The 25,404-nt window shown below is 48.2% G+C and overlaps 1 protein-coding gene across 7 annotated transcripts in view; it reads right to left on the bottom strand.

Moving 5' to 3' along the window:
* The window catches only part of NFATC2 (nuclear factor of activated T cells 2), a 97,012-nt gene extending 71,725 nt beyond the window's left edge, over positions 1 to 25,287 (bottom strand). The window contains exons 1-3 of one of the 7 annotated variants that reach the window (XM_080558072.1): positions 24,979 to 25,287; positions 7,731 to 8,240; positions 6,180 to 6,348 (exon numbers count right to left, since the gene is read on the bottom strand). In XM_080558072.1, the coding sequence (XP_080414198.1) occupies positions 6,180 to 6,348; positions 7,731 to 8,227 (666 nt within the window). In that variant the 5' untranslated portion in view covers positions 8,228 to 8,240; positions 24,979 to 25,287. Of the gene's footprint in view, positions 1 to 6,179; positions 6,349 to 7,730; positions 8,758 to 17,128; positions 18,274 to 24,978 lie in introns of those variants that run through there. The other 6 variants (XM_080558070.1, XM_080558071.1, XM_080558069.1 and 3 more) reach the window with 6 other exon arrangements.
* Positions 25,288 to 25,404: the final 117 nt, after the last annotated feature.

Raw genomic sequence — 25,404 nt, 5'->3', positions numbered from 1 at the left:
GGGGAGGAGGGGTGCGCTGTGCTGACTGGGTCCCCCCCTCTGTCCCCTCCCTGCAGCTTCCCTGCCTAAAAGACCAGAAGCAAGGAGGAGCCCAGCACGCGTGGCACAGCACCGGCTGTGACGGGGCCCTGCGCTGCCTCTGTCCCAGCACTGGTGCTTTGTAGACCTGCTCTATATTTGGATGCTGTACTAAGTTCAACATTTGGGTAACACATTTTATTTTTACCATTACAATCAAGCCCATAAAGGAGATGTAATTATGGCAGTGGGATGATAGCTCATACCAGGATTGCCTCCCCCCGCTTGGCCTCTGAAATGAGGCCCACAGGGGACATCCATTTCCACACAGCTGAGGGTCGTCTTGTGCCCGCTTTGCCCATTGCTGCCATGCTGGAAGTCACTGCTCCTAAACCTCTGTCAGAGGAACTGTCAGCAGCTTCTGACATCGTGTGTGCCAAGAGCAGAGGAGACTGAGGACCTCACTGGTGTCCTAGACATCTGTGCTGGCAGGGCTCTTGTTAAATAAATACAACTCCCGGGTGATTTGAGGATATTGGCAGGGGCTGAAGTCTCAGAGCACTTGAGATTTCTCCCCGCCCCGCTCTGAGGAGGAAGTGGGGGAAGGAGGTGCCCCCGAAGCTCTGACCTGGAGGACAGATCTCCTCCTGTCTCTCGGCCTCATCGCTCAGCTTAACCCATCATGTTCGACTCAACACCGACCCCAGGACTTCGCAGCAGCGGAAGCAGTCGCAGGGAGCTTGTTCCCCTGCCCACAGGGGCCGAGGGCTCCAGAGGAGGCAGGAGAAAGCTGCGTGGGGTGCGCATGTGAAGCCGCCGAGCCCTGCAGCGGAGCTGGGCCCAAGCGCGGGGCTGCCACTTCCTGGGGAAGCGCCCAAACCGCTGCGATGCGACTTCGAGGCGGGAGCACGGTCCCAGCACCACTCGGCCCCTGGCGCCGGCCTCGCAGACAGGCCGCCACGGCTGCTCACTGCAAAGGCTCCGCTCTCCCCGAACACCGAGCAGGCCCCAGCCCCAGCCGGCTGGCTGCTCCGGTCAGGCTGTGCGCCGTGGGTAGGGCGCTGCCTTTAAAAATGGGGGCCCGAGAGACAAGCGTGCTCGGCTGCTTTGCAAATTGGCTGTGCTGAATCGATTCAGTTATCTGACACAAGCGGTGGAAAATGACGGGTTTGTAGATGAAAAACTGAGTTAATGCAGCGAGAGCGTGAGAGATGCAAATAAGTTACCGATTACCTCTGTGCTTGTTTTCATTCAGAAGGCTTTGAGCCTTTTGTAAAGATAAATTAGAGAAGTTAATACATCAGGGAAGGCTTTGCTAAGATGGCAATAAAAAACAAAATACCAGAGTTAGGCATGCTCCTTTGAGAAAATTACTACAAATTACTGCGCCGAAGAGCTGTGTAAAACACTGGGGACTGTTTACAGCAAGACAGGTCCAAAACACACAGGCATTTGGGGGAAAAATTAGAAACAAAGAATTTTAAAAAAAAATCTTATTTACCTCTCTGACCCCCAAGACTTAGCTGAGTTCTGAAACAGATTCTCAACAAAATAATATACTTTGGCATCTCTATAGACCATGGCAGATACACAACTGAAACTGATGCCCTGTACCACTGCTCTCAATTATATGCAGCAGTAAATCACACATTTATCAGCACTGATCAACTGCGAGGACCCTGAGTACTTCAGAATGTGGGAAAACAATTATGTGAAATGAGACTGTCTTTTATACACGTGGACCGCAACATATGTAAATGCAACCATTTCTAACGGAGCAAGTACAGATCCAGAGTATGTGCACAATTATTTGCATAAATCAAGTGCTCATCTTCCTTTAAAACTTGTCTTTCCTTCAAGGCAAGTGAAAGGGAAAGGAAAAGGGCTCCACTTAGAACTCCCTGAAATATCACACTATTGTGTGAAACTTAATTTCCATCTTGAAAAAAGTCTGCTTCCATGCAAAGCAATAGGACAAAAACAGAACCACCAAGCTTTCCAAATATATTTAAAACAATACTTTTATGGCTTTTAAGGGACCAGACGCTCTGCTCAATGGGGTGAAGTTCATTCATATCCAGTCTTTGCTACTGAAAAGGTCTTTCCTTTTCAACACCATCTTAAACAGTTCAAATACAGGAGAACCTTTGCTGAAGAACTGAACATCTGTCTCCCTGAAACAGAGAGGTTCTTACTGTGACATTTTCCTGTGCGCAGTAGAAATACACCTATGCCAGCATCCAGTGTTACTCAAATGCTACCACATGTCCTGCTTCCTCTTGAAAACAGGATAGCAAGAAATGCCAACAACACCAAAATTTTGATTTCTTCAAAGAGGTGGGAGTTCCTATAATGCTGGGTGAGATCTCATGGAATTATCTAGTTCATGTCTCCTGTCCCAGGCAGAATACAAATATATCCATGTACTTCCTAGTAGATGTTTTAAAAGCATGCAAAGAATGAGACTGTACTCCTCTGAGCAGGCAGCACTACTGCGGGGTGAACTTGGACTGAGCTAGGTTTGTTTTTGCATTGCCATCTCAAACCCCATCACATCCATAAACTCTTTACGCAGAAGCAGTCTCTACCTAGTGGACAGCCTCTTTCAGAGTCTTGATGCAAGCAGTTGATCCTCAACTTCAATGAAAAGGAGTTGGGAAGGAAGAAAACAATCATGTCTACCCCTCCTCTGCTATTTCAGCAAATGGATGGCCCTGCAAGAAGGTAACTGCGTGCAAACTTCAGCTTTATCCTTGCTACTTGGGATTTCCTTGCTGTTTTTAGTGATGTGCCAGTGTGTGTCCACCAGATGTCTAAGTGTTCGCATTCAAATAACATCTCTAAAATGCAAGCTTAAGTTTCTCTGTAGTTAATAGCAAACTGCAGTTTTCCCCAAAGAAAGATTCAGAACACCTAAACTGGAAGCCTACACTTCTCTATGTCTCTAGAAGTTCTCTGAAGTTCGATGGTGTGAACATTACATGGGATGAATGGCTTCTTTCTTCCTTCCCCAGGTAAACAAAGTAAATGGCCTCTTCCGTATGGCCCAGCTAACCAGACATTTTGATTAATCAGACACTTCTGCCAAACTTGGAGTGCACAACTTGGTGCAGAGCACAAACTCTCGGGGCTAGACACGTGAAAAAGAGGAAGCAGCATCAGAAAGATAAACCACAAGATAAGGCCTAGAGGATATGAGATCTGCTGGTCTGTAGCTTCAGCACACCCAAAAGAAGAAACTTGCATGCAAAATGCAGTTTTCAAAAAATAAATATTGCAAACTAACATCATGCTGGAAAAACTAGCCAACATTTCTTCCTCCAGAAGGCTCGGCTGGATAGTCACATGAAGGGTTAATTTTATGGGAAATCAGAAAAGTCAGAAAAAAAAATTAAGTCATTAGAAAAGGTAATCAAAATAAGCAGTCTATTGAAAGTGGTTGTAAAACATAGTAACGTGAATGGGACGTTCAGCCTCAGTATAAATCCCACCGCTTTGGTGGGGTTCTCACACTTGGGGCAAGTTTGGCTGCTCAGTGTGTTTAAGTCCAAACGCTTAAGAGACAGCACTGGATTCAAGAAAGTTGGCATGGAGGGGTCCTAGCGCTCAAAAAAACCTAAACAAACAAAAAACACAAACCAAAACAACAAAAAAAAAGGCGGTTGGTGTGCTCATGTCTGACATTTTGGGAGTGCAGCAAGTCCCCAGCATAAGGTCTGCAGCCCGCAGGAGAACTGCAGCCCCGTCATCCTGTGTAAACATTGCCATTCCTGCTCTGGGGCTGAAAACAGATACAACTTGTTGAAAAGTAATGTAATTTAGTTTCCTTGCAACCAGTTGCCTCTAACTCAAGCACGCTTTCCTCAGCTTTAAAAATCTCTCCTGTTTCATTTTGTCTGTTGCTGTACTGTTGGAATCTGACAGGAACACAAAAGTTAAAATGCACTGAGGGGAAAGAAGAAGAGAAGCTTGAAGCCAAATAACTTATGAGATGAAAGCTTTGGATTTTACTAGCCTTCATGAGTTTCAGATGTCATAAACCATACAGGTGCAACTATCTCATTGCTCATAGTACCCATATGATCTCTGTTATGTTAAAGTGAACACAAATCCAACAAATACTTCCAGGTTTATAATAAACCTTCATAAAGAAACTGTCCATATTCCCCCCCACATGCAGGCACAGCTGTGCAGAGGTACATCTGCTTGGGAGACTTTACCGTGGATCTTTGTATTTACAGTTTTAGATGTTTAAGCTGGATAGCAAATTGTGATAAAACTAGGAATATCAGCTCCTATCTCCAACAGAAAATATAAATCCCTTTTTTGACAGATATTGATTACAGGAAGGAAACAAAACACTTATTTCCCCATGTGACAAGAAAGTCATTCGCTGTAATAAACATCCGGTTGATAGGAACATATTGGGAAGGTAAATGATATTATATGTAAGCAAACTGAGAAATGAGCAAGTGCTGACTGGACACACTGTTCATGTTTCCATGTAGCTTCCAACACACTGTGGTGGGTTGGTCAGATTTATGGACTAAAAACATTGTATATATTAAGTTATAGCAAATATGATTACTATTTATTATCCTGCACCCTTTGCTCAAGTATCCAGTCCATATATGCAAGTCCAGCTCAACAGAAATAAACAAATTCATTGATTTAACAATTAATGGCTTGATTTTAAAAGGGGCTGAGCCTGCAGCATAATATTTAGTGTTTGAAGTTAAACACAAATCAAACCAGTGGAATTACTGGTATTGATCATATGCTTAAAATTGAGCATAAACTTCAGCATTTTCCTGTCTCAGGCTTGCCATAGAAAGTCATGAGTGTGATGGGAACATCTGTAGGATGCACCCTGACTTTGCTTATTGAAAGCTGTAGCTGATCTGGACAGTTGCTATACGTCATTACCAGCAATATCACACGAACACCTTGCAACCCTGGCCAAAAGCTTGGCTTTCCTTCCGGAATGGCACTGTCTGAAATAAGGAGGAGATGAGTAAAAAACCTGATGTGGCCCCAAATGGCTACTGTCGGGCTACCCAGCCATTTTTATACCTTGGACTTTGCACGGCAAAGGAAAAGCCCCTTCACCCTCTTCAGCAGAATAATGAATCAGCTCAGAGGGCCAAATTTTGTCACTTCCAGCCTGTCAGCTTGGATTCTGTTCACTGATTTCAGTAGCACGAGTTCCCTTCTCTCAAGCATAGCTAGGACCAGAACTGAACTCCTAGTAGCAGTAAGTAATGCCTCAGAGAGATAAAATTTTGTTTCTATACTGACATCAGCCCAATTCAGGAGGGAGTTCCTGCTTAAACTCATTCACCCTTTCTCTACAGAGTTACAGTCAGTAAACACATCCTCTCTGCAGTCACAGCCTTTAGAGAGGCCAAACTTTTTCTTGAACTCATCCCCATTGCTACATAATTTGTTGCCCTCCTATCTCCTTATCACACAACAGCTACAGCTAGTGCAATTTCCTATTGGTGTCACACATCCAGGACAAAAAGAAGGCAGTGTTGCCACAGATGACGAGCAGAACAGCATGCAAGGTGGGACACAGCATAAGCAAGTGACATAAAAACAGGAGAGGATTGAAATGGATGTGCCGAGTGCTTGGATCCCACACTGGTGAAGTTCTCTGACCTACATTTAAATGGGAAGGCCCTACAGCCAGAGGGCAGCTTTGCCTTCCTTTAAACTTCAAGGGAACTTGTGTGAGTCTCACACAATTTGGTTGTATGGACCGGAGAGGAGTTGAAGTGCGATACAGCCAGGAATACCAATAGCACCTCCCTGCTGCCGGGACAGACGAGTCTGTTCTCAAGATAACACAGGTTCAGGTGGAATACAGGGCATCTGGACACCTTATGACAGAGCTGGGTCACAGGACTTTTAACATCTAGCCCAGAAAAGGTAGCAAATATTTTTGTGCAGTTTCTAAGCTTCCACAAGCCAATCCAAACTAACTTTCCAAACTTCTAGAAATTCACCACCATTCAACTTCAGTCATTTTATGCACGCCTACTACAAACACATGCAGTACCACAAGCTCCCCTGTTTCGGGGGAAAAGCCCCCAGCAAGAGTTTCAAAAATAAGGCCAGCCCCATTTTTTTCTCCATGCAAGTAATCTCCAGACCCTTACCTGAACGACGGGATGGCCTCCGGTCGGTGCCTTGACTGCCCCTCGGCTCCCCTCCGTCTCGTAGTGCGCACGGTGGTGAGGCTTGGGCTGCACTTCGATCCGCAGCTCGTAGGAGCCAGACTGGCTGGAGAGAGGCCACTCGAGGGGTGGGAGCGACTGGACGGGCAAACTGGACAGAGAGAGACCAGATAAGCTGAAGCCTTTCAGCACTTTTTTTCCCAAAGACCTGAGCTGTTTGTCCTCCGAGAACACCAATGGGCTGCTCCTGCTAACAAGTTCAGGAGTTTGTTATTAGTTTCAGTGATCGCATGCTGTCCTGCTCACGTTTGATTACAAACCTAGATGAAATTCAGGACAAACACAGTAATTTCTGTGGGCCCACCTGGGAGAAGTAAGGCACCTCCATGTTCTTAAATAGAGATATCCATACCTGTCGCATTATTTCAAAGATCCCCCTCTTTTATCTAACTTTGCTGCGCGTCTTGAGTTTTGAACGTGGGTAGTATGCACTGTGAAACATTATCTCCATTTGCCATTACTTACTAGTTGTGTAAATTAGTAACACTGTATGATTTTCACAACTAATAAGACGCAGAAGAATAAAGTGCAAAATAGTCTTTCCTGGTAATAGTTCTCCTGTTATCAAAATACACAAGAGCTTACCACGTGAGATGAATACAGTGAAACATACAATTTGAGCTTGCACTGCATTTTAACCAACTCCAACTTTGTGAGTATAAACTGCTGCCAGGACTGATCTAACAAGTCACAGAAAGTCACAATCTATGTGACTTCTTCCTCTTGCAATTTGCGTTTCCCATGACCGGAGCAGCACGGGGTAACCCCAGCGTGGGGACAACTGTGCTGACACAAGGGATAGCAGGTCTGGTGGGATTCCAGATGCGACTGGAGGTGGAGTCACAGATTTGGAAATCACCATTCTGGCAGATACACAACAAACAGGGTCCAAACTGGTGTGCTGCTGGGTGCTGCCAGTGCCAGATAATGGAGTTAAAGAGGGTCATGCAAGTGACTGAGATTTTGGCTAGATGGCAATTTACAAATTAACAACCAACAATAAGTCACTTGGAGCAGCACGAATGTTCAGCCTGACTTGGAGCAGCATGCTCTATTCTGACTTGGGAAATATTTAAAGTATTTTTATCCTTTATGGAAATGTGTAAGCAAGACATTCGCTGAATTTAAAAAAACAACCAAACCATTCTCTTTAAAAGTAGCTGGATGGAATGAGAACATTTACCCTTTGTCAAAGGCTGTTTGGAATCTGCTTTTTGTATAAATAGTTTAGCAAACTGATATGAATTTGTTGCATGATGTGGTACCAATGAACCACTTCGATGATGCTTCTTCCAAACCCAGATCCTTCATCTCTTGGAGGGATTGGGTTCACATGAACCAGGGCCATCCCTGAGCACTTAGCTTTGCTCTGCAGCAGGATCTGGCCCATAGCAAAACTCCCTAGGGATCATCATACACTAGACAGGGCATCATACCATGAGAAAACACACAGCCACAAGAAGCTTTATATACCTGCAGATAGGAATTGCCGGCATCAGTTGTTTTGTCCAGGATGGAGGAACCAACAAAATCGATTCTGGGGCTGAGTTTCTCCTGTCCTCCTGCTCGCAAGGCCCGTGGAAGTCAACAGTCTGAAAGACGTGACATGGAATGCTGTTTTTGTGGGAAGGCATGGACGAAGGGTCAGGGCTGGTTTTCCAAATTTTCGTGGGAACACCACAGGAAGGATCTGTAGGGAGGCTGTTCATAGCATCCATGGAAATAGAAGCGGTGGGCAACTGCGTGTAAGTAACTGAAGAGCTGTCTTCCCTCAGTGGGATGCGAGGAGAGGATTGTGGAGAGGGGGTCCTTGACTGTCGTGGAGAAGTGGAAGGCAGCTGAGTATTGTAGAGCTCAGTGCAAGAGTACCTCCGTTTTGCACCTGGTGACGAAGACCTTGAGTTGGGACGGGGTGATGGTGAATGTTGTCCCAAGCAGGTTTCCTCCGTGATGCTTGTTCGTGGTGACATTATTGGAGAGGTTCTAGGAGAATAATGAGTATGGATGTTTTGAAACTGCGGACAAAGGTCATCACTAGGACCATTATTTGGTGAAACACATGGTGATGTGCAAGGAGATAAATTTGTCTCTGAAATGAAACTTGCAGAGGAGCCGCTACTAGCTGGGCTCAAACACAGTGGTTCTCTGTAGCCCTCAAAGCCAGGGACAGGCAGGGTAACCCTCGGGCTAGCGGTAGCTGAGTTTGACTGATGTTCTACCAAAAGAACATCTGTGTCTCTGCTGCGGTAGGGACCCCCTGAATGAATCAGTTCAGGATATGGAGTAATTTCAATCCTAGGGCTCGGAGCAGAGGCCCCTGCAGCGTTGGCAGGGTTTGTAGGTGTTGTCCCTATGCTATCTGGCTGTCCATATCTGCCCATGGGATCTGCAGAAAGGCTAGAAAAAGGCAGGGGGCATGGCTTGAGGCCACAGTCCAAGACATCATGAGCGTATGCAACTCCAGAGGGTGGGCTGTTGGTTTTATGTGGAGTCGGTTCTTCTGGAAAAAGAAGGGTCTCTTTAAGACTATAAATATTATTACAGAAGCTGAGCAATCATGGATTAAAATATGCATATTTATAAACTGACTGTGATCTGATATTAGGTAAATATTTGTTTAATTTTAACTGCAATTAATGCTTGTGAAAAGTACTGGATTAAGAGCCAGGGAAGCTCAAGTGCTCAGAGCAGATGCAGCATGGACAGAAGCACTGCAAACTCCTCCACGCTGCCCTGTCGGGCTCCCACTACCTGAGCTAGAGGGGTCACCTGGAAGGGTAGGCAGCACATCAGCCTCTCTGCCCATTTAGACATGGGCCTTCCTACTCATTTTGCCAACTATGTCCATTAGCATCAACTGAAATGTTGTGATGCCGCTCAATTTTTGTCAGCTACAAGCTGGAGTGAGACCATCACATCATGAAACCCCTTCCAAATAGATCTACATAAAACCAAAAGGTTAAGGAACAGCTTTTGGTGAAAAGAGGAAAGTGTTTCTTACACAGTAAAGCCCAGCCAAAAAAGGTTTCATGAAACCAATGCTGAGTTCAAGTTCAGCATTAAAAAGTCAATTCTGTGTGAAGATTTGTTTGGCTCCATACCATGTCAACAAATTTTGGTAACAGGTTTCACATAAAAAATCACCGGATGATCAGAAAACACATTCACAAAGATTTGTTAGAAAAGAAAGAGATAGAATCCAACCCATGTTTACAGGCAATCACTTTCTAATTTCAGCTCAGAGGAGGATTATAAAGTACAGAAAAACAGGTAAGTGTTCAGTGGAACCCTCACTCCTGGTACAAAAATTCTCAATTCTTAGAGATTCTCCATTTTGCAAACTGCCCCCCGACTGCAGAGCATAGGGATGCTTCTAGGCAAGAGCAGAATTCCCACCAGTATCACTGAGCCCAGCCTGGATCTCGTCCCAGCACCCCATCGGGCGCTTAATGCCAGGGGCATCTGAGAGTGAATCATGCCAGGTATCCCCGGGACAGACTCCTTGATGAACATCAGCTCCAGTAGTTTCCCTAGCCTAGGAGCTGAATAATATTTGTCATTACACAAGAACATGCAGGATATCACCAGGAATTTTATGTTTTTAAAGACTTTAATGTATCCAGCAGGAAATACTTGAAACAGCACGGTTTGAAATTAATTTGCTTTATCTGTTCACCCTTGGGCACAGATCAGTATGTGTCAGAGGCAAAGAGTTTTTTGGTTCCAACATTTTCTCTAAGTCCTACATGAGACAGCATTTCCTCTGAGCAATAGCATTGTCCATAAAGCCAGGTAGGAGCCAACCGTACTTTTTGCAAAAGCAGCAAAAGGCCATAGTGAAATTTCTACACAGAGACTGTCATTTAATTTCAGGGGTTTTCTGGTATCTTTCAGTTTTAAAACCTTCTTAATGTGAAAGCAAAATCCACCACAGATTGGGTCTGCAGTGAAAAGTTCAAAGCCATCTTTATTTTTTGATTATGAACCTGTTTTTCTCCTCCAAAGTGGCAGTATTTCCCTAGTCATTAGCTCCATTAGGGATTTTTTCTTAAAATTAACTCAGCTTTAAGATTGTGTAAATGAAGACAGAGTCTCAGTGTGGACTACTACTACTACTTTTTGTGCTGAAAGTTTTGCAAAACCTGGAGAAAACTCCACTTAAAGAAAAATTTAGCAGGAAATGCTGAACTTTAGTGTTTATTGGACAACACCAGCCTGCCAACCAAACAAACCAACACACAGAATTTCTACGTGACAGGATCAGAGACAACTGGAAGAGTCCAGCTTGCAGAGTCCTTAAGGTTCCTTCTGGCTTTTAATCCCAGCACGTAGCTGCTTGGGGAATAGGGAAAACAGCAACGAGTAACTGAATTTTGAGCTGAACATTTTGTAGCACCGTTATCTCAGATATCAGAGCTTTGGCATTCACAGGAATTCATGTGCCATTCACATCACTCAAATTCTGTCACATCATGCCTAGATATTGGTGCTATGATTCACTGTGAATTAAACTCATCCCTCCTTAGGGCTCAACAGAGCAACACACCTCCCCACAGTCACACAAAACATCACTCCCACTGCTTTCAGAAGAATCATTCAGATTCAAACTGATGCAAGCAAGCAAAATCAGCACCAAACAGAGCAAAGATTGACATCAAGACTCGAGACAGGAGTCACACAGCGATCAGTAATCGCATAAAAGCTCTCCGGGCTGAGCAGCTTCACATCAAGGAACAGGCGGCCGTTTCAGTTCCCCATTCAAAAGACTACTGTAATAGCTGCCCCCACCGCACACGTTAAACCCTACTATCTATGCCATTAGCTGCCAGGTAAACATACAAGAGGGAAATAACAACAGCTCCTCACAACGTATGTTACGCAGTGAAGCCAGCATGTTCAGATTTGTGTCGAGGGGATAGGGAGACAACAACAACATATTTATGTGTGCATGTGTAACTTTTAAAGTTTTGTGAATAGCAAACACATACATCCTGCATTTTGCTCATTAAAAACCAGGCTTTAGATTATTTATATTTTTTTCTTTCCTTTTTCCTGAAATAATGTGTTATTAAGCACCTTCAATACAAGCACTTTCATCCTGGCTATCCACCCTCCGAGAGGATCCATGCCCCAGATATTAATGACAATATTTCGGCACAACAGCAAGCTGCAACATGACCTTGTCTTCATGCAGCATTCTTCCCAGAGCACTCCAAAGTGCTTCACAGGCCACGCAAGCTGGGATTGCTCACCCCTCGCTAGCCGGGAGTGAGCCAGGGAGGCACCCTTTGCCAAGCAGACAACACCCACAGCCTTCCTCAGAGCAAAAATATTTAGCTTCCCCCCCGCTATACACACACATACACACACGTTGAATTATCGATAAAGCGGGCGGCAGCACTGGGATGTGGGCAGTGCTGCAGACGAGTACGGCTCGGCCTGTGGCCCGCGTCAGGTCAGGGAGCCCCTGGGCTCGGGGCGGGGGCGGCTCCATGCGGCCTGGAGACGCTGCCGGGCCCTGACGCATCGGCCTGGCTTCTGCTGGACCCGGGGCTTGAGGGTTTTTTTGGGAGATCTCCCAGGCCTGTGTAGCTTCAGAGCTACAATGAAATCACTGTCCCAGGCGCTGTTGCCCACGCCTGTGGCGTCACAGTCTGTTGCCGCAGAAACGCCTGTGATGCTACAAGGCAACACTCTGACTTCACGGGGGAGGGAGAAGGGGCGCTTGGGTGAAGCAGTGAGTGCTGCGTTCCTGAAATAAACGGCTCTTCCACTGACAGCAGCAGAAATTTTGGCTCATGCTTCAGCAGGAGCAGGACTGGCTGCTCAGCTCGCTGCTGATGTGCCCAGGATCCACTCAGGGAAGGGGAGGACGCAAGCCAACATCCCACTTCCCCATGCAAGTGCCATGGGAGTTTATTTTCCCAAACAACGTCAGGAGACAGGGGAGGCAGGGGTCAGGGAAAGGTTGTTCCCCTCCTGCTTTCCCTCTGCATTCACAGGCACCAGCCTGAATGTAGAGCAGCCCCAGGCACGGCCCCAGGGATGGCAGTGTATCTCACGGGTGCTTCTCCCTGGCATGGGGAGGAAAAGCTGCCCCCATGAGCTTGGTTAGGGTGACAGGAGCAGAGGACAGCCCCCTGCAGGGCTCCCTGAGGAGGCGAGGGGCCATTGCATCCCCCTACAAGGGGACCATTATGATCAATGGACCTAGCGCGTGTGTTCTACAAGAACTGAAGTAGCTTTGCAACCTGTGTGGAAGTCCTGGTGGCACAGCTTTGCAGCCAGTGTTGTGCCACCTTCAAGGATTCATCTACTCCTGCATCCCGGCACACAGACAGAGCTCTTCTTGTGAAGGACTGCCCTCTCCACTGCTTTTCTGACTGCAGCTGGACAGACATCTCGGGGAGCAACCCAGAGCAGCACAGCACAGCTCCCCTGACACCCCTCTTTCTGCCCCTGTCACTACAGGGCTTCCCCACCTCCCTTCACTTGGGCACTGCTCAGTCTCTCAGCCTTAGCTTTCACTGCTGACTCATCCTCTGATTCACTAACAAAATATCCTTCTTGCTTAAAAGGGAGTTAAAAGAAAGAAAGCTTCACATCCAAACAGCACCGGTGCCTCCCCACATCCTCAGTCAGCGTCAGTGCAAACTGTCAGCAGACTGACTTCACTACTCCCCTCTGGTACCCAAGCCTCATGGCTAGCGAAGGCCTACCTCCAAGCCCTGCGGGAGGGATCGCATCCAAGCTGACAGCTCTTTATTTCCCGCTTTGTTCCTCAGTCTTTATTCAGTTAAAAGTTCACAAGATGATCTTTCCTCTTCTCACAATAGGAAATGGAAGCAGAACTCTGTATGCTACCACCTTATAAATAAACAGCACGCCAGCTCCTATAGACACACGAATGCTGCAGGCAGCTCAACTAACCATCTGGTGGCTGGGCCACCTCCCCAGGTGCTCACATTGGGAGCAATTACCACGAAGAGTAAAAAGGTGAAAAAGATCAATGGATTTAAGTTTCAAAGGATTTAACTTTTCACACACCTCTGAAAGAGGAAAACCTGTACCGAGGCCTGCCGGGCCCAGGAGATTTCCCAAGTCTGGCCCGACGCACGCCAGTGCGTGCACACATGGGTTTGCAGCGGCCCACCCTGTGCTGTTTGTTAAACAAGGCAGCAACTTCAAAGCCATTCAGTCAGCCAAATGTGACCTTGCCAATTAGCATGAAATTAGGGAATAACAGATCACCAGAGCAACTGCATTCCACAAGGGGTTCATACAAATCATCATCTAAGAGAAGCTAAAGATAGCCGTGTGCGGGACAAGGGAGCCAAGGGAACGCAGGGGAGAAGCTCGGTTTTGACCTCACACCCGTTTGCTATGATTTAAATGGAGTTACTTATTTGCATAAGTAAGACAGTCCTAAAAATTTTTAATTACTTAATATAATTTCATGGCCAGTCTGGAGCTTTTTTTCATTTTTCAAAAGCTGAGTATTCTGATATTTACTCTAGCTGCCTGGAAGCTCAAAGTGAAAGTTGGTTTCCTGAGTGAAATTTGGTATTCTCTGTTACATGTGCATATTTGTTTCCTTACTGTACGGCTGCTGCTGAACACTGCGTCCTGTGTTACCGAGGCAGTTACCAGCAAGCATTTTTCCCCTTTTAATAGATTTGTACTGGGGAGAAAAAGAAGGAATGAGGCAATCAAATTATACAGCGTTTGACAACTACAAGAGGTAGCAATGTCCCTGTGAGTCTATCTACATGAAAACAAGCATTTGGAAGAATATTAATATTTACAGATGCTCCCTGCTTCTCCTCTCTATAATATACATAGCCACTTGCTTGAAGATTCTTATTGCAAGAATCAATGCAAAGGCTGCTAAACTACAGCAAAGGCTTGAGCCTATGAGAAAATCCTCCTTCTGACTGCCACTCTCACCTGTTGTCTTAGGGCAGGATTTGTCTGGAATCTTATTAAAAGGTGGGTTTTGTTTGAATTTTAAGTTTCAGAACTCCACTCAGAGGATCACTTCACAGAAGGGTTAACCTCAAGTATCAAAAAAAGATGTGCTAGTGCTATCTATCGGTGGATCAATCATCCCGTGGTGAACACAGAACAAAAATACAAGAATTGACCTGCAAAAGCAAAGCAGAGGTCTGGTTTTCAGGTTTTTTGTCTCTCATAGTGGAGAGACATTATGGAATTAGTATGGAATAACATACAAAACGTTTGTCAGAACATATTCATCAGGGAATCCTATTTGCAGAAGCTAGTTCAAATTCTCATTTAGGGTCTGCCATTCCTCTTGCAGAGGAGTTGTAACCTTGCTGGGAGGTTCAGCAGGTGCAACTACTTTCTATCAATCCCCTCTGAGAAACAAAGATATTCATCACATTTCAAATTTGAAATTAGATAAAACTTGGGATACCACTAGCAATGCCTCCACATGTCTCTTTGAAGCGCATGAATCTAACACATAGTTTAAAAGGACAGTAAGCATCTTCCGCGCCCAAGTGAAACCATGACTTCAACCTAGCAGCCAGGACACCGGCTTTGCACAAGTTCCAAAGCCATTCACCTGGGCACTTCTTGGAGTTCAGCCTGCTAAAGGCAGACATGTCTGGTTTGAAAATACCAAGGAGAAGATAGCTAATTAAAGTCTGGCAAGTAAGGATGAAAGTAAAAGGCACATGGAAAATGGCACTGTGTACAACACTCCTGCTTATGGAAATGGTTGGCTTCAAGAGGAATATCTAATATTAATAATATTGACCGTAGGATTTTTATTTACCCTTTTTTCCTCTGTTGCTTTTATAGCAGTCCATGTTCCTGTTGTCTCAGGCACACATAAGCACTCCTGAATGCCAGCTGCTTTCAGTAAGAATATTTCTGGCATTTCCATGGCAACAAGTTGTGATATAGATCCTACTTTTAAAACACAAGCTTAGGTGGATACTGTCAAATCAAAACCTCTTAAAAAATTGTTTATCAGGAATAAACTTTTGTCCCAATCCATGTCTAGAGTCCCAGATTTCCATTTGTTTCATTAACTATTTTTAATTACTTTTAGCATGTTTGCAGAGATTTGTTATTATAGGACTTGTCGTGAGCTGTGGGTGGAGCTGCCCAGACTGAGGAAACCAGAGCCTCTTTCAAACGGGCTTTGAACGTAGGAACCAGACTCAAATACGGGGATCCTCGCTCAGACAGTCCTATGGTTTTGGTTCCATTTTGAATCCTCCACTGAAAGGGACTTGTTTTCCTAACTGCAGTTCAGATGAGGCCAGAATCTCACATGAACAACAAGCATCATTTACCACCAGCATGTGGATAAAGCCCTTCCTCAACATTTGAACATTTTCTGTTCTCGTGTAAACATGCTTTAATCTTTTGTACATTAAAGGTCACGGATGTATACTGGATTGCTTACAGACTCGAGCTGGTGCCTTTTCAAAGCAAGAGAGAATGTTCTCCAGATTACAATGCCAGTATATATGGCTGTGATTTTTTTTATGCTAATGATTTCCATCTTTGGAACAAACAAAATTACTACTAATTATGGTTTCCAGTCATTCAAATGTGGAGAAAGCAGGCTCAAGAAGGAAGTTACTTCTACTACAGGCGTACACTGCTCTGCGTTTATGTGGTTGAGAAGATTAAACTTTCTACCCCCCACCTACGCACTGTTATATTCTGTGGAACTTCCCACCTAAGGCCTCACAGCAGTACTCTCTATTGCAAAGATGTGAAAAAAATAGTATCTGAAACTTTCACTGAGAGCGACTGTATTTTCATTAAAATCACTGACCTCTTCCCATCATGGATCTATTTTAGCATGGTTTGATGTACATTAAACCTCAAAAGAAAATTCAGCTTTGGACATTGGATGACATTAGCCCCCCTAACTCAGCTGCCATGCTGGTGCACGTTTGTATATGCACACATGTAAACAAAGACTAAACCTCAGTAACTGCTCTCCATTTTGCTAACGATGCCACAATTCAGGCCTATTGGGTCTCCTTCACCTGCACCATTCCCTAGGAACACAGCATCTTTCTTCAAACGCCCTAACAAAACGCCACCTCTACTGTTCAGAATCAAAACGAGCGTGTCTTAGAAACGACATCCCAGCACTTCTTTCCTCTGGGTCCGGTCTCTTTCATCTGGTTTACACAGATCTGTATTTTATGGAGCTGGAAGTATCACTTTTTAGTATCATTAGCAGACAGAATCATCATTTAGAAAGTCAGGGAACACTTGTCACAATACTTTTAGTACCGCAGACTTGCATAAAGTTGGGAAAGTAGGAGAACAACCTATCACTTTTTTAAACAAATATATCTTTTTCAGTTTAACCAAAGTTTATGGTGTTTGAACCCAAACTGACAACCAGCTCGGCAGGGCTCCCTGCCACCCCAGCGGGCTGGGCAGCCCCACGCCAGCTCCCTAACTCTCCTCCTGGGCAGGGAGCTCCCAGCACACCCTCTGCCGCCGTGAGGACGGCCACAAGGAAACCAACCGAGCCGGGCGCTTCTCCTTCTCCTTCCCCAAGCCCTGCGATCCGCGGGGGCAGGACTTTGTCACTACCAGGCGAGTCCCAGCATCGCTCCGGCCACCACCGAGGCACCGCCGCCTGCTGCAGCCCGGACGGGCGCGGCCAGAGCGGCCCCGCATCCCTCACCGGGAGGCAGCGGGGCATCGCACCCAGCCGCCATCCCGGCCAGGGGCTCGGCGGGGCGGGCAGGGGCCGGCAGCACCCCCGGCCCCTTCCTTTTCCCCCCGGCCCGGTCCCCGGGGGCCGCCGGGTCCGGCAGCGGCGGCCCCCGTCGGGGCGAGGCGGCGGCGCTCGGCTCCTCACCAACCTTCGATCGGCTTCAGGTAGTCGTAGTCGAAGAGGATGGAGAAGTCAAACTCCTCCTGGGGGCTGCCATCCCGGGCCGGCCCGGGGCCTGGCCCGGGGCCCCCTTCCTGCGGCTCGGGCTGCGGAGCCCGGGCAGCGGCGCTCATCGCGGCCAGAGCCCGGCGGGCAGCGGCGGGGAGCCCCGGAGGTGGCCTTCAACAGCGAGCGGAGAGAATTACAGGGGATGAGAGGGTGGGGATAAAAGAGAGAGAGAAAAAAAATAAAATAAAAGAGGGAGAGGAAAAAAAAAAGAAGTAAAAGGAAAAAAAAAACTCTCGCAGGGGTCGCGCAGAGGCCGGCGCGGCTGCCCCCGACGGCGGGGTGCGGGCGAGGAAGCCCTGCGGCGGCCCACGAGGGGATGGCGAGATGAGCAGCGGCTGCTTCCTGCTCCCGAGCAGCCACCTGCCGCCCGGGGCCGCCCCCGCGGAGGAGGAGCTCGGCCCGGCTGCACCGCACCGGCCCCGGGGAAGGGTGGCTCCGGCCGGGGTGCTGGTGGCCGAGCGGGGCCCCTGGGAGGAGGAAGGAGAGGGGAAAGGGAAGAGCGGGGAAAGGGAAGAGCAGGGAAACGGCCTCGCGCAGTGCTGGGGAGCCCCCATTGCCTGAGCTGCTCCCTGCCCTGTTACCCCAAGGCTTGCTGCTGAGGTTGGCAGGGGCTGTGGGCAGCTCGGGTGCTGCCCTAGCCTCCTCCAGGCTTCACACATCCCGGGCCATGTGCTCCTTCCCCTCGCCACAGGCAGGTTTCTGGGAGCAGCTCCTGCAGGCACAGACTGACCTCCCTTCACTAGAACGCCTTTAAAAACTCAAAGCCTGTCGTGCACAAGGCCTCTGTTCTTCCCTGCATTGCTCACAAACAGCATTTCACCCAGTGGGCCTCGCCGCCTTCCCCGCTGACCACAGCACCAGCGCTGCCAGCTTCCCCGGGTACCCCTCGGCCACCTGGGCCACATTGGCTGCATTCATCTTGTCTGCCCCGGGCACTTCCAGGGGCTGGTTGCCTCCTGCCAATAGCCCTGTGCCCCTCTGACGGCTGCTGCTATGAGCAGGCTTCACTCATGGGTACCTGGAGATCCTAAATTTGTGTGTTTAGAGCATCTGTGGTCAGAAGACTCTGTTCCCTCGCTTACCTGTTTGTATGGTTCCCTTTATTACTGAACGGATTGCTGTCACTGGGTCTGTGGCTTTGAAAAGCGCTCTTAGTCTGTAGACATGGTAGGGAGGCAAAGGCAGAGAGATCAAGACCATTACAAAGGTATTTTAGCGTTTACTTCAATTTGTTTTTATTTGCTAAGCCTAAAAAGCCTACAAATCTGACCCTAAGTTACTTGCCTAAAGTCTGTTTCATAGCTCACATCAACCAGGATCTCTACGTTGAGGCTTATAACCTGCCACCTTCATCGTTAATATGGCCAGCCACATCATCACCTTCTCATCGCACTCTTTTGCTCCATCCTTTGCCAGTTCAGAGTGCGAGAACTGGACTTCTCCTGTGCTTTGAAGCCACTTTCTACGCTGAGCTGCTGCAGAAGCCCGCAGCAAGCCCTGTACCAGCCAGTCGCCCAGCGGCAGCTACTGGGACATGTTAGAGGCACCTATTGGTGACTGGAAACACTGCACCAGGCTTTCTGGTGTGAAGGGAGAGTGAGGGTAACTCCAAGGGCTCTGCTTTTGTGACTGCATAAAGGCAGGTGGGGAGCAATCAGGCAGGAATTAGGCCTTTATGGCATTAATTCTTTACCTGAAAGTGGCAAGGGATAGGGGTAGCAGACCTAGAAACCTAGACCTAGAAAGGGCAGGCGATCCGGCAGACCTGATGGGCTGGGTTTTTTACTAAGGTATTTACAGGAGATGGTTAGCTGGAAATACCGGGATCCCTGCTGGTATGTTCTGTCTATACACGTACCGCTGGGGCGCAATTTGAACAGGGAGAGGAAAGCCACTAGTCCACATTCACAGCCACCAGCTTAACGAGCGATTTCACTGCAGTCAGTGCCAGGTTTTAACTCAGCAGAGACTAAAAGGACAATATTTTTTTCTCGTGAACACACAATATACGTAGTAATACAATAGCTTCCTAGGACCAAGCTATTTGAACTTTCTCCTGCGCACCCTGCCAAAGCAGCCAGGAACAGCAATTAGCTGGGTTTCCGCATGGTCAGCAGGCAGCTTTGTGTGTGCACGCGCATGTGTACAAGCGGCGTGAAGAGCCCACAGGCAGTGTACATCTCCCTTTGTGCCACACGACGCTGCTTTCTGGCCCGATGTGGCTGCTTGCCTGGTGCGGGGACTGCTGAAGCCTGTTTTGAAAAGGATCCAGTGCTCGCTCTGTGGTCGAGCTGGAGACCACAGTTAAGTCTACCTCATCTGCTGCAGCGCTTCTTAATACTATACGAGGCGCTCGCACTGTAGCTTCTTACTGGTTCAGCCAGAGACGGGGCTCTGCTGCCGCCGGGCACAGACCAGGAAGCCTGCGCAGCCGCTGATTAGCGGTCTTGGCTACTGGGATTCAGAAATGAGGCCACCCCAGGAAGCTGCAGATGGGGTTGAGCTCCTACCCTCAGGAACGTGCATGGGGAACGGCAGGCTGCCGGCTCCTTGGGGAACATGTGCTGCTGTGTCTGAGGGCTTGATTCCTTCTGAACTGTTTAAATTTGAAGGAAAAAATATATTAAATTGGTGTATTTATGTATCTATTCTAAAATGATGCTTACCATTTGCTGGAGCACTGGCCTTTTATCATTAGCCCTTCTATTTAAAATTCATTAGAAAAACTAAATATACTTGCTGATCTTGGCTTAGCACTAAAGAGAGCTGTCATTCTTCCAGCTAACAACACATGGAGCATGATTGGATAGCATCATTTATATTAGCCACAAAAAGAAAATATGTAAATGATAATATTGGCCTTTTTAAATAAGATATGGGTGACTGGCAGGAGAGCATGGGGAAATGACCCCAACTTCTGCTAAATCTTTATCCGATCCTTCATCCTATATTTCCTAGCTTGCCTGCAATCCGTTAAGAATGTGAAGTTTTAAAATTATCCTTAGCTACTCCTAGAATTAGTAATATTCCACAAACGGAAAATGTACCTTCTGCTTTCCAAGAGGACCATGTCATTCGAAATAGCTTCACTGCTAATTCATCGAATCATAAATTCTGACACTGGCGAGGAATTAGGGTGACAAGACAGCAATGAGAGAAGTGTTAGAGAAACGTAGGAATTAGCTCAGCTTGTAGGATTCAACTTTTTTTTTTTCTCTCCCAGCAGACAACCTGACAGATGTCAAGGAGCAATAGCCACCAGGCACACAACTGACTGCGTTCCTCTGCTTCCTTCTGCAGCTCACGGGGCACATGAGGACATTGGTCCCATATACCCACTGAGCAGTATCACACAGGAATTGCAGTTTCCACAGACTCTGAGTGTGTAGAGGTGTGAGTTATAATGTTATACCCTGTGGGCTGCCTTGGAACCTACCAATGTGTTATTTTGAGCAGAAGTGGTCCAAATCCACAAAATACAGATCTGGCCTAAATAGAAATGCATGAAACCATTACTAGGTGCAAGCAGCTGCAGAGTTCAGATCAAGTGACAGCTGTAGTTTTTGGAGACCTCCAAGGACTGAGCATAGTTTTGCTGAGACCCAAAACATGCTCTTGAGCCAACAGTGAGAATAAAACATTATAAATTGTTTAAATTGTAGCTGTTATAACTACATAACTTACAAATACTGCCCTCAGTCTGTCATTAATAATTAGCAATGGAGAAAAGACAGGAAAACTACTAGGCTTAAGTAGTGCATGGACTCTTCTGCTCAATGCATGCACTCAGAAAAGGCATCCAGCCACTCCAAATCAAAGGAAAAACCCAAACAATGTGACAAACACTTCCTAGTGCTTGTTTTCCATTAAGGCTGGAGAAAAAGGCTAGAATACAGCGTCCAAGGACCGGAAATACTAGCTGCTTTCCCTAATTCTCAGTCTTTTCCGTATCAGGAACACTTCCTTTCTGCAAGGCTTCTCCATGTTTTCTCCTTTCACTGCTCTCAAAAGGCGACACAGCCGCAAGTCCCCAGCCTCGCTCACAGCTCCGCTTGGGCCCGTAGCACCCACATGAGAGCTCTGGGACTCAGCATCAACTCCTATCTTTCTGCAAAGCCATTTTCATCAGCCAGAAAGGTGTTTCAAGAAGTTAAGCAAAATCTGTCCTTGGCAGCATTAACAAAAATTGCAGCCACGTATACTTGCAGCAGCCTCTACACAGAGCAGAACTGGAAATACATTGCGCTGCCATTTCAGGGAACTGGAGAATGGAAGGAGTCCTTTTCCACATAGTTGGATCGGTGCTTGCCCTTGGCAGGGCTTTGCTTAATAAACTTTAAAAGTATGTGAATACTGGACTACCTAGATACTTGGGGACGAGAAGTCCAAAAACAAAGCTAAGAAAGAGTATTTTCTAGTGTAATACAAACTATGATTTAAAAAGTGCTTCATGTATTTCTCAGTGTTTAAATTCACTGCAGATCTAATTTATCATTTCCAGTTTTCAATTTCTACTTACACTGTTCCATTGTATTTCCTACACCAATAACTTCACTTATGCAAGTGAGTGGATGATGTTCCAAGCTGAAGAAAGATTTAGACAATCTTCTCAGAAATATGGTGACTCTGCTAATTATTATGTGGACCACATGAAATGTAACTGGATCTGTAAAACTGTATTTTAAAGCCTCATGTTAAACATTTTAAAAGAAAAAGAAGTTGAGAAAAAATGTATTAAAAATGCTGCACCGCTATTTAGCAGCTAAAACCCAGAGAAAATACAAGTCAATATTGTCTTAAAAAATCTGAGAGTTCTACTGGTGTATGTGGCAAGCATTAGAAATTTAACAGGCAGCTAAAACTTGTAGATGGACTTAATCCAAGGTCTTTAAAATGAGCTCAGACTCTGAGTGACTGGTTGCTCAGTCTGGAGTGTGGGGAGGGCTATTAGAGAAAAAAAAAGAGCAGGGAGAAATATTCTGGTACTTCCTTTAAAAGACACACATGCACACGCTACTATTCAATTTTGGGGTCAGGTTGAGTCAGAGATATTACCCCCCAATTTTAGGCTTAAAGTGGTTTGGCAAGAAAGGACAATGGAAAAATTGCTCATATCTCCGTGTTCCCATTAAGTTCTTAAGTCTGCTGTGCAAACCAAAGGAATGCACATATCATAGTTTAAAAAAATAGATTAAGCCAGTAGTGGAAAAGAAGCTCTAGGATATTATTATCCTTGGCTATTTCCAAAAAATGAATGATGAAACATTTCAGTTAGAATATCTATTGGAATGTCATAAAAGAGTGCTCCAATTATGTCAGTGTCCCATCTGTGAATGTGATTTCTGCCCCGTAAGAGAGACTCTGAAATGATTCACTGACTGCTAGCTGGTGTAACTGTCTCGCCTTGCATGCTTACCCATAGGAAGGGGCTACCTGGAGCGACAGAGCAGCGAGCGATGTGGGAAAACAGGATGACACAGGGACTCAGTCGCCTGATGAAAATCTCTGCTGTGTCTAGTACGTCCTGCTGACAGTTGCAGAAGCACAGCACAGGGGAGCAAAGCTGCTGAAGCATCCTTTTGCTAACAGCGTTAGGCTATGCAAAATCTTCATCCCCCATTCTGAACCTGCTCTAATAAAACGGGGCTAGAGCCCACAATTACTAACCTATCTTTTACACACCCTACATTAATGAGACTCCTGCACTGTGCTGTGGGTGCAGAAATCCTCCCAAACCCAGAGCCTGATCCTGAAAGCGCCACGTGCTATTATTCACTCCTAGCAGTTTCATGCAGCTATTTCTCTGGGGACAGGTTGGGAGCCAGACACGAAGCCGAGCCACTGTCAGACTCTGCTCCCATCGCTGCTGTGCCACGGACAGAAGCAAGCATTTTGCCTAAGGGAAAAACACATGCCTGGGCCCAGGAGCATATTCTTTCTGGAGCGTCTCCAGGCTGTGTCGTGTAGCTGACTGCACTGCTTGTCTGGCTACTGTGGTCTCAAATATTTGATCTGGAAAAAAAATCAGTGCTTTTCTTTTCAGTCGGTGACTGCAGGGCTCTGGGGAACATCCGCTCCTGGGGAAAGCGGGGATGCATAATAACGGAAGAAATTGTGGTAGGTGCCATCAGAGCTCTGCCCTGTGCTTTGGTACACCACTACCCTACAGGAGGTGAGAGCGTGACCTTGCCAACACCCAGAAGAGCAAGAAGCCTCGCATCTTCCCCCTTCCTGCCTTCTCTGCAGCAAAATAACTTCTCTGTGGTGTTGTGACAGTGACTAAGAGCAGCTGAGGTGCTCAGGAGAGAGGGAGTTGTGGCTGGAGGAAGCCGAGGAGCAGGAGGCAAGGCGATGGCCTGATCCTAAGGCGGTGCAAAGCCAGTCGGAGGCTTTCCATTGGCGCTAGCGAGTGCTCGGATGAGCCCTTTTGGGCGTACGCGTTAACGAGTGTGTTTTGGCAGGTGCCTGGGGAAGCTCGCTAAGGCAGGAGAAAATAAAACAGCCGCTGCTAAGAGCCCTTCAAACGCCTCCTACCCGGTAGCCCGAGCATCCCCTCCGCCGGCCCCGGCAGCGCCCGAGCCTGCGGCTCTGAGTCAGCGGCCGGCGGCAGGGCCAGCGCCGGCGGCCAGGGGCGGGAGCGGGCCGGGAGGCTGCGGGGCCGGGCGGGACCTAAAATGGAGCGAGGCCGTGGAAAAACGCTTCCCCCCCCCCCCGCCTCCCGCCCCTCTCCCGGCACGGCCCCGCGGGCCGGCAGCCCGCCGCTCTTTGAAAACCGCAACTCACCTGCGCTGCCCCCCCCCGCCGCGGCTCGGGGGCTGCGGGAGCGGGGGGAGCAGCCGGCGGCCCCCCGCCTCCACCCCCCCCCCAGCGGTGCTTTCCCCCGGGGAGGGCTTTCCCAGCGCGGAGCATCCTCCGCTTGGACCCGCTCCCGAGAGCTCCGGGCACGGAGCCCCCCCCTCCCCGGAGCCCCGTCCCATGCCCCGTTACCCCCTGCCCCTTGCACCCCTCCGCGCCCTGCCCCAGCCCCGCCGCCGCGGGGATGGGCTGGGGGGGACCCCGCGGAGGATGCCGCAGCCCCTCCTAGGCGGCGCCGGGCTCTAGGAAAGGGGCAGGGGCCAAGGGAGGGCGGCCGGGGGCCGTCTCCGCGGGCTGCCGGCTCGGCCCCGGGGCGCAGCGGAAAGTTGCGCACCGCGCGGGGGGCGCGCACCGAGCGCTGGCGGCGGGGGCGGCTCCGCCTCTCGCCCCGCTTAACTCCTGCAGCCACCGGCACCGCCGCCCGCAGGGGGGCCGGGAGGAACGGGGGCGACGAGCCCCCACCCCACCCGGCCCCGCTGCTCCCCCCCGGGGCAGCCGCGGGCGCCCCCCGCGCAATCCCCGGCCCGAGCCCAGCGGTGCCGGGGAAGCCGCCGGCGGTGCCCGGAGATGCGGCCGGGGGCAGGGGCGGAAGGGTTAAGCGGCCCGGGGGGGTGTCAGCGAGCTCCTCGGGTGCTGGCTTGCAAGAGGAGTCCCTCTGGCTGAGGTTTAAAGGAGGGTTCTCCAGGCAGCTTTGCAGCGCCTTCGCAGAGCGCGCTTCGACTCAAACCCAAACCCGGTCCCGTCCCTGCCCCGAGGGACCTTGTCGCCCTGAGAGCCCTCCTGCCCACCCTGCCGAGCGAGCCGAAAGCCGGCGGGAGGCACCTGGTCCACGGGGAGACCCCCGCACGGCCCTGGGAAAGGGAAAGGCACGGGAGGGCACGCACACAGACACGCAGCACCCGAGTAAGACCCTACCTTGATCCATAGACCTCATGATGTGGTGGTAATGTACCAGCCTGCAGGCAGTTTCTCTCTGCATCAGGAATTGAAAAATAAAAATAAAAAATAAAAAATAAATCAATAGCAGGGAAAAAAGAAAAAGAGAAAAAAAAAGTCTTCTTTAAACCATGTTCAACCAGTGCCGCCCAGACAGAGGGAACCCCTCTTGCTTGCCTCCTCCGTAAGTGTTTGGAGGTGCAAAGAGGGATCCGAACTGGGCTGAGCTTGTTCCTGAAGTGAAGTCAGTTCTCTGCTCTGAGATGAGGGTTACTAGAGAGGGAAAGGCCACTTCCTTCCCTGCTCCGAGTGTTTATAGTCTTTGAATGCTGTAAAATAACGGGATTCCCTCACTGTTTCCTCCTGTTTATCCCAGTGCCATGGAAACTCCTGGATGGCCGCCAT

Source organism: Anser brachyrhynchus (assembly GCF_964034855.1).
Source record: "Anser brachyrhynchus genome assembly, chromosome: 16".
Taxonomy (NCBI): domain Eukaryota; kingdom Metazoa; phylum Chordata; class Aves; order Anseriformes; family Anatidae; genus Anser; species Anser brachyrhynchus.
The sequence above is the reverse complement of the archived record's forward strand: the minus strand, read 5'-3'. Positions and strand labels throughout refer to the sequence as shown.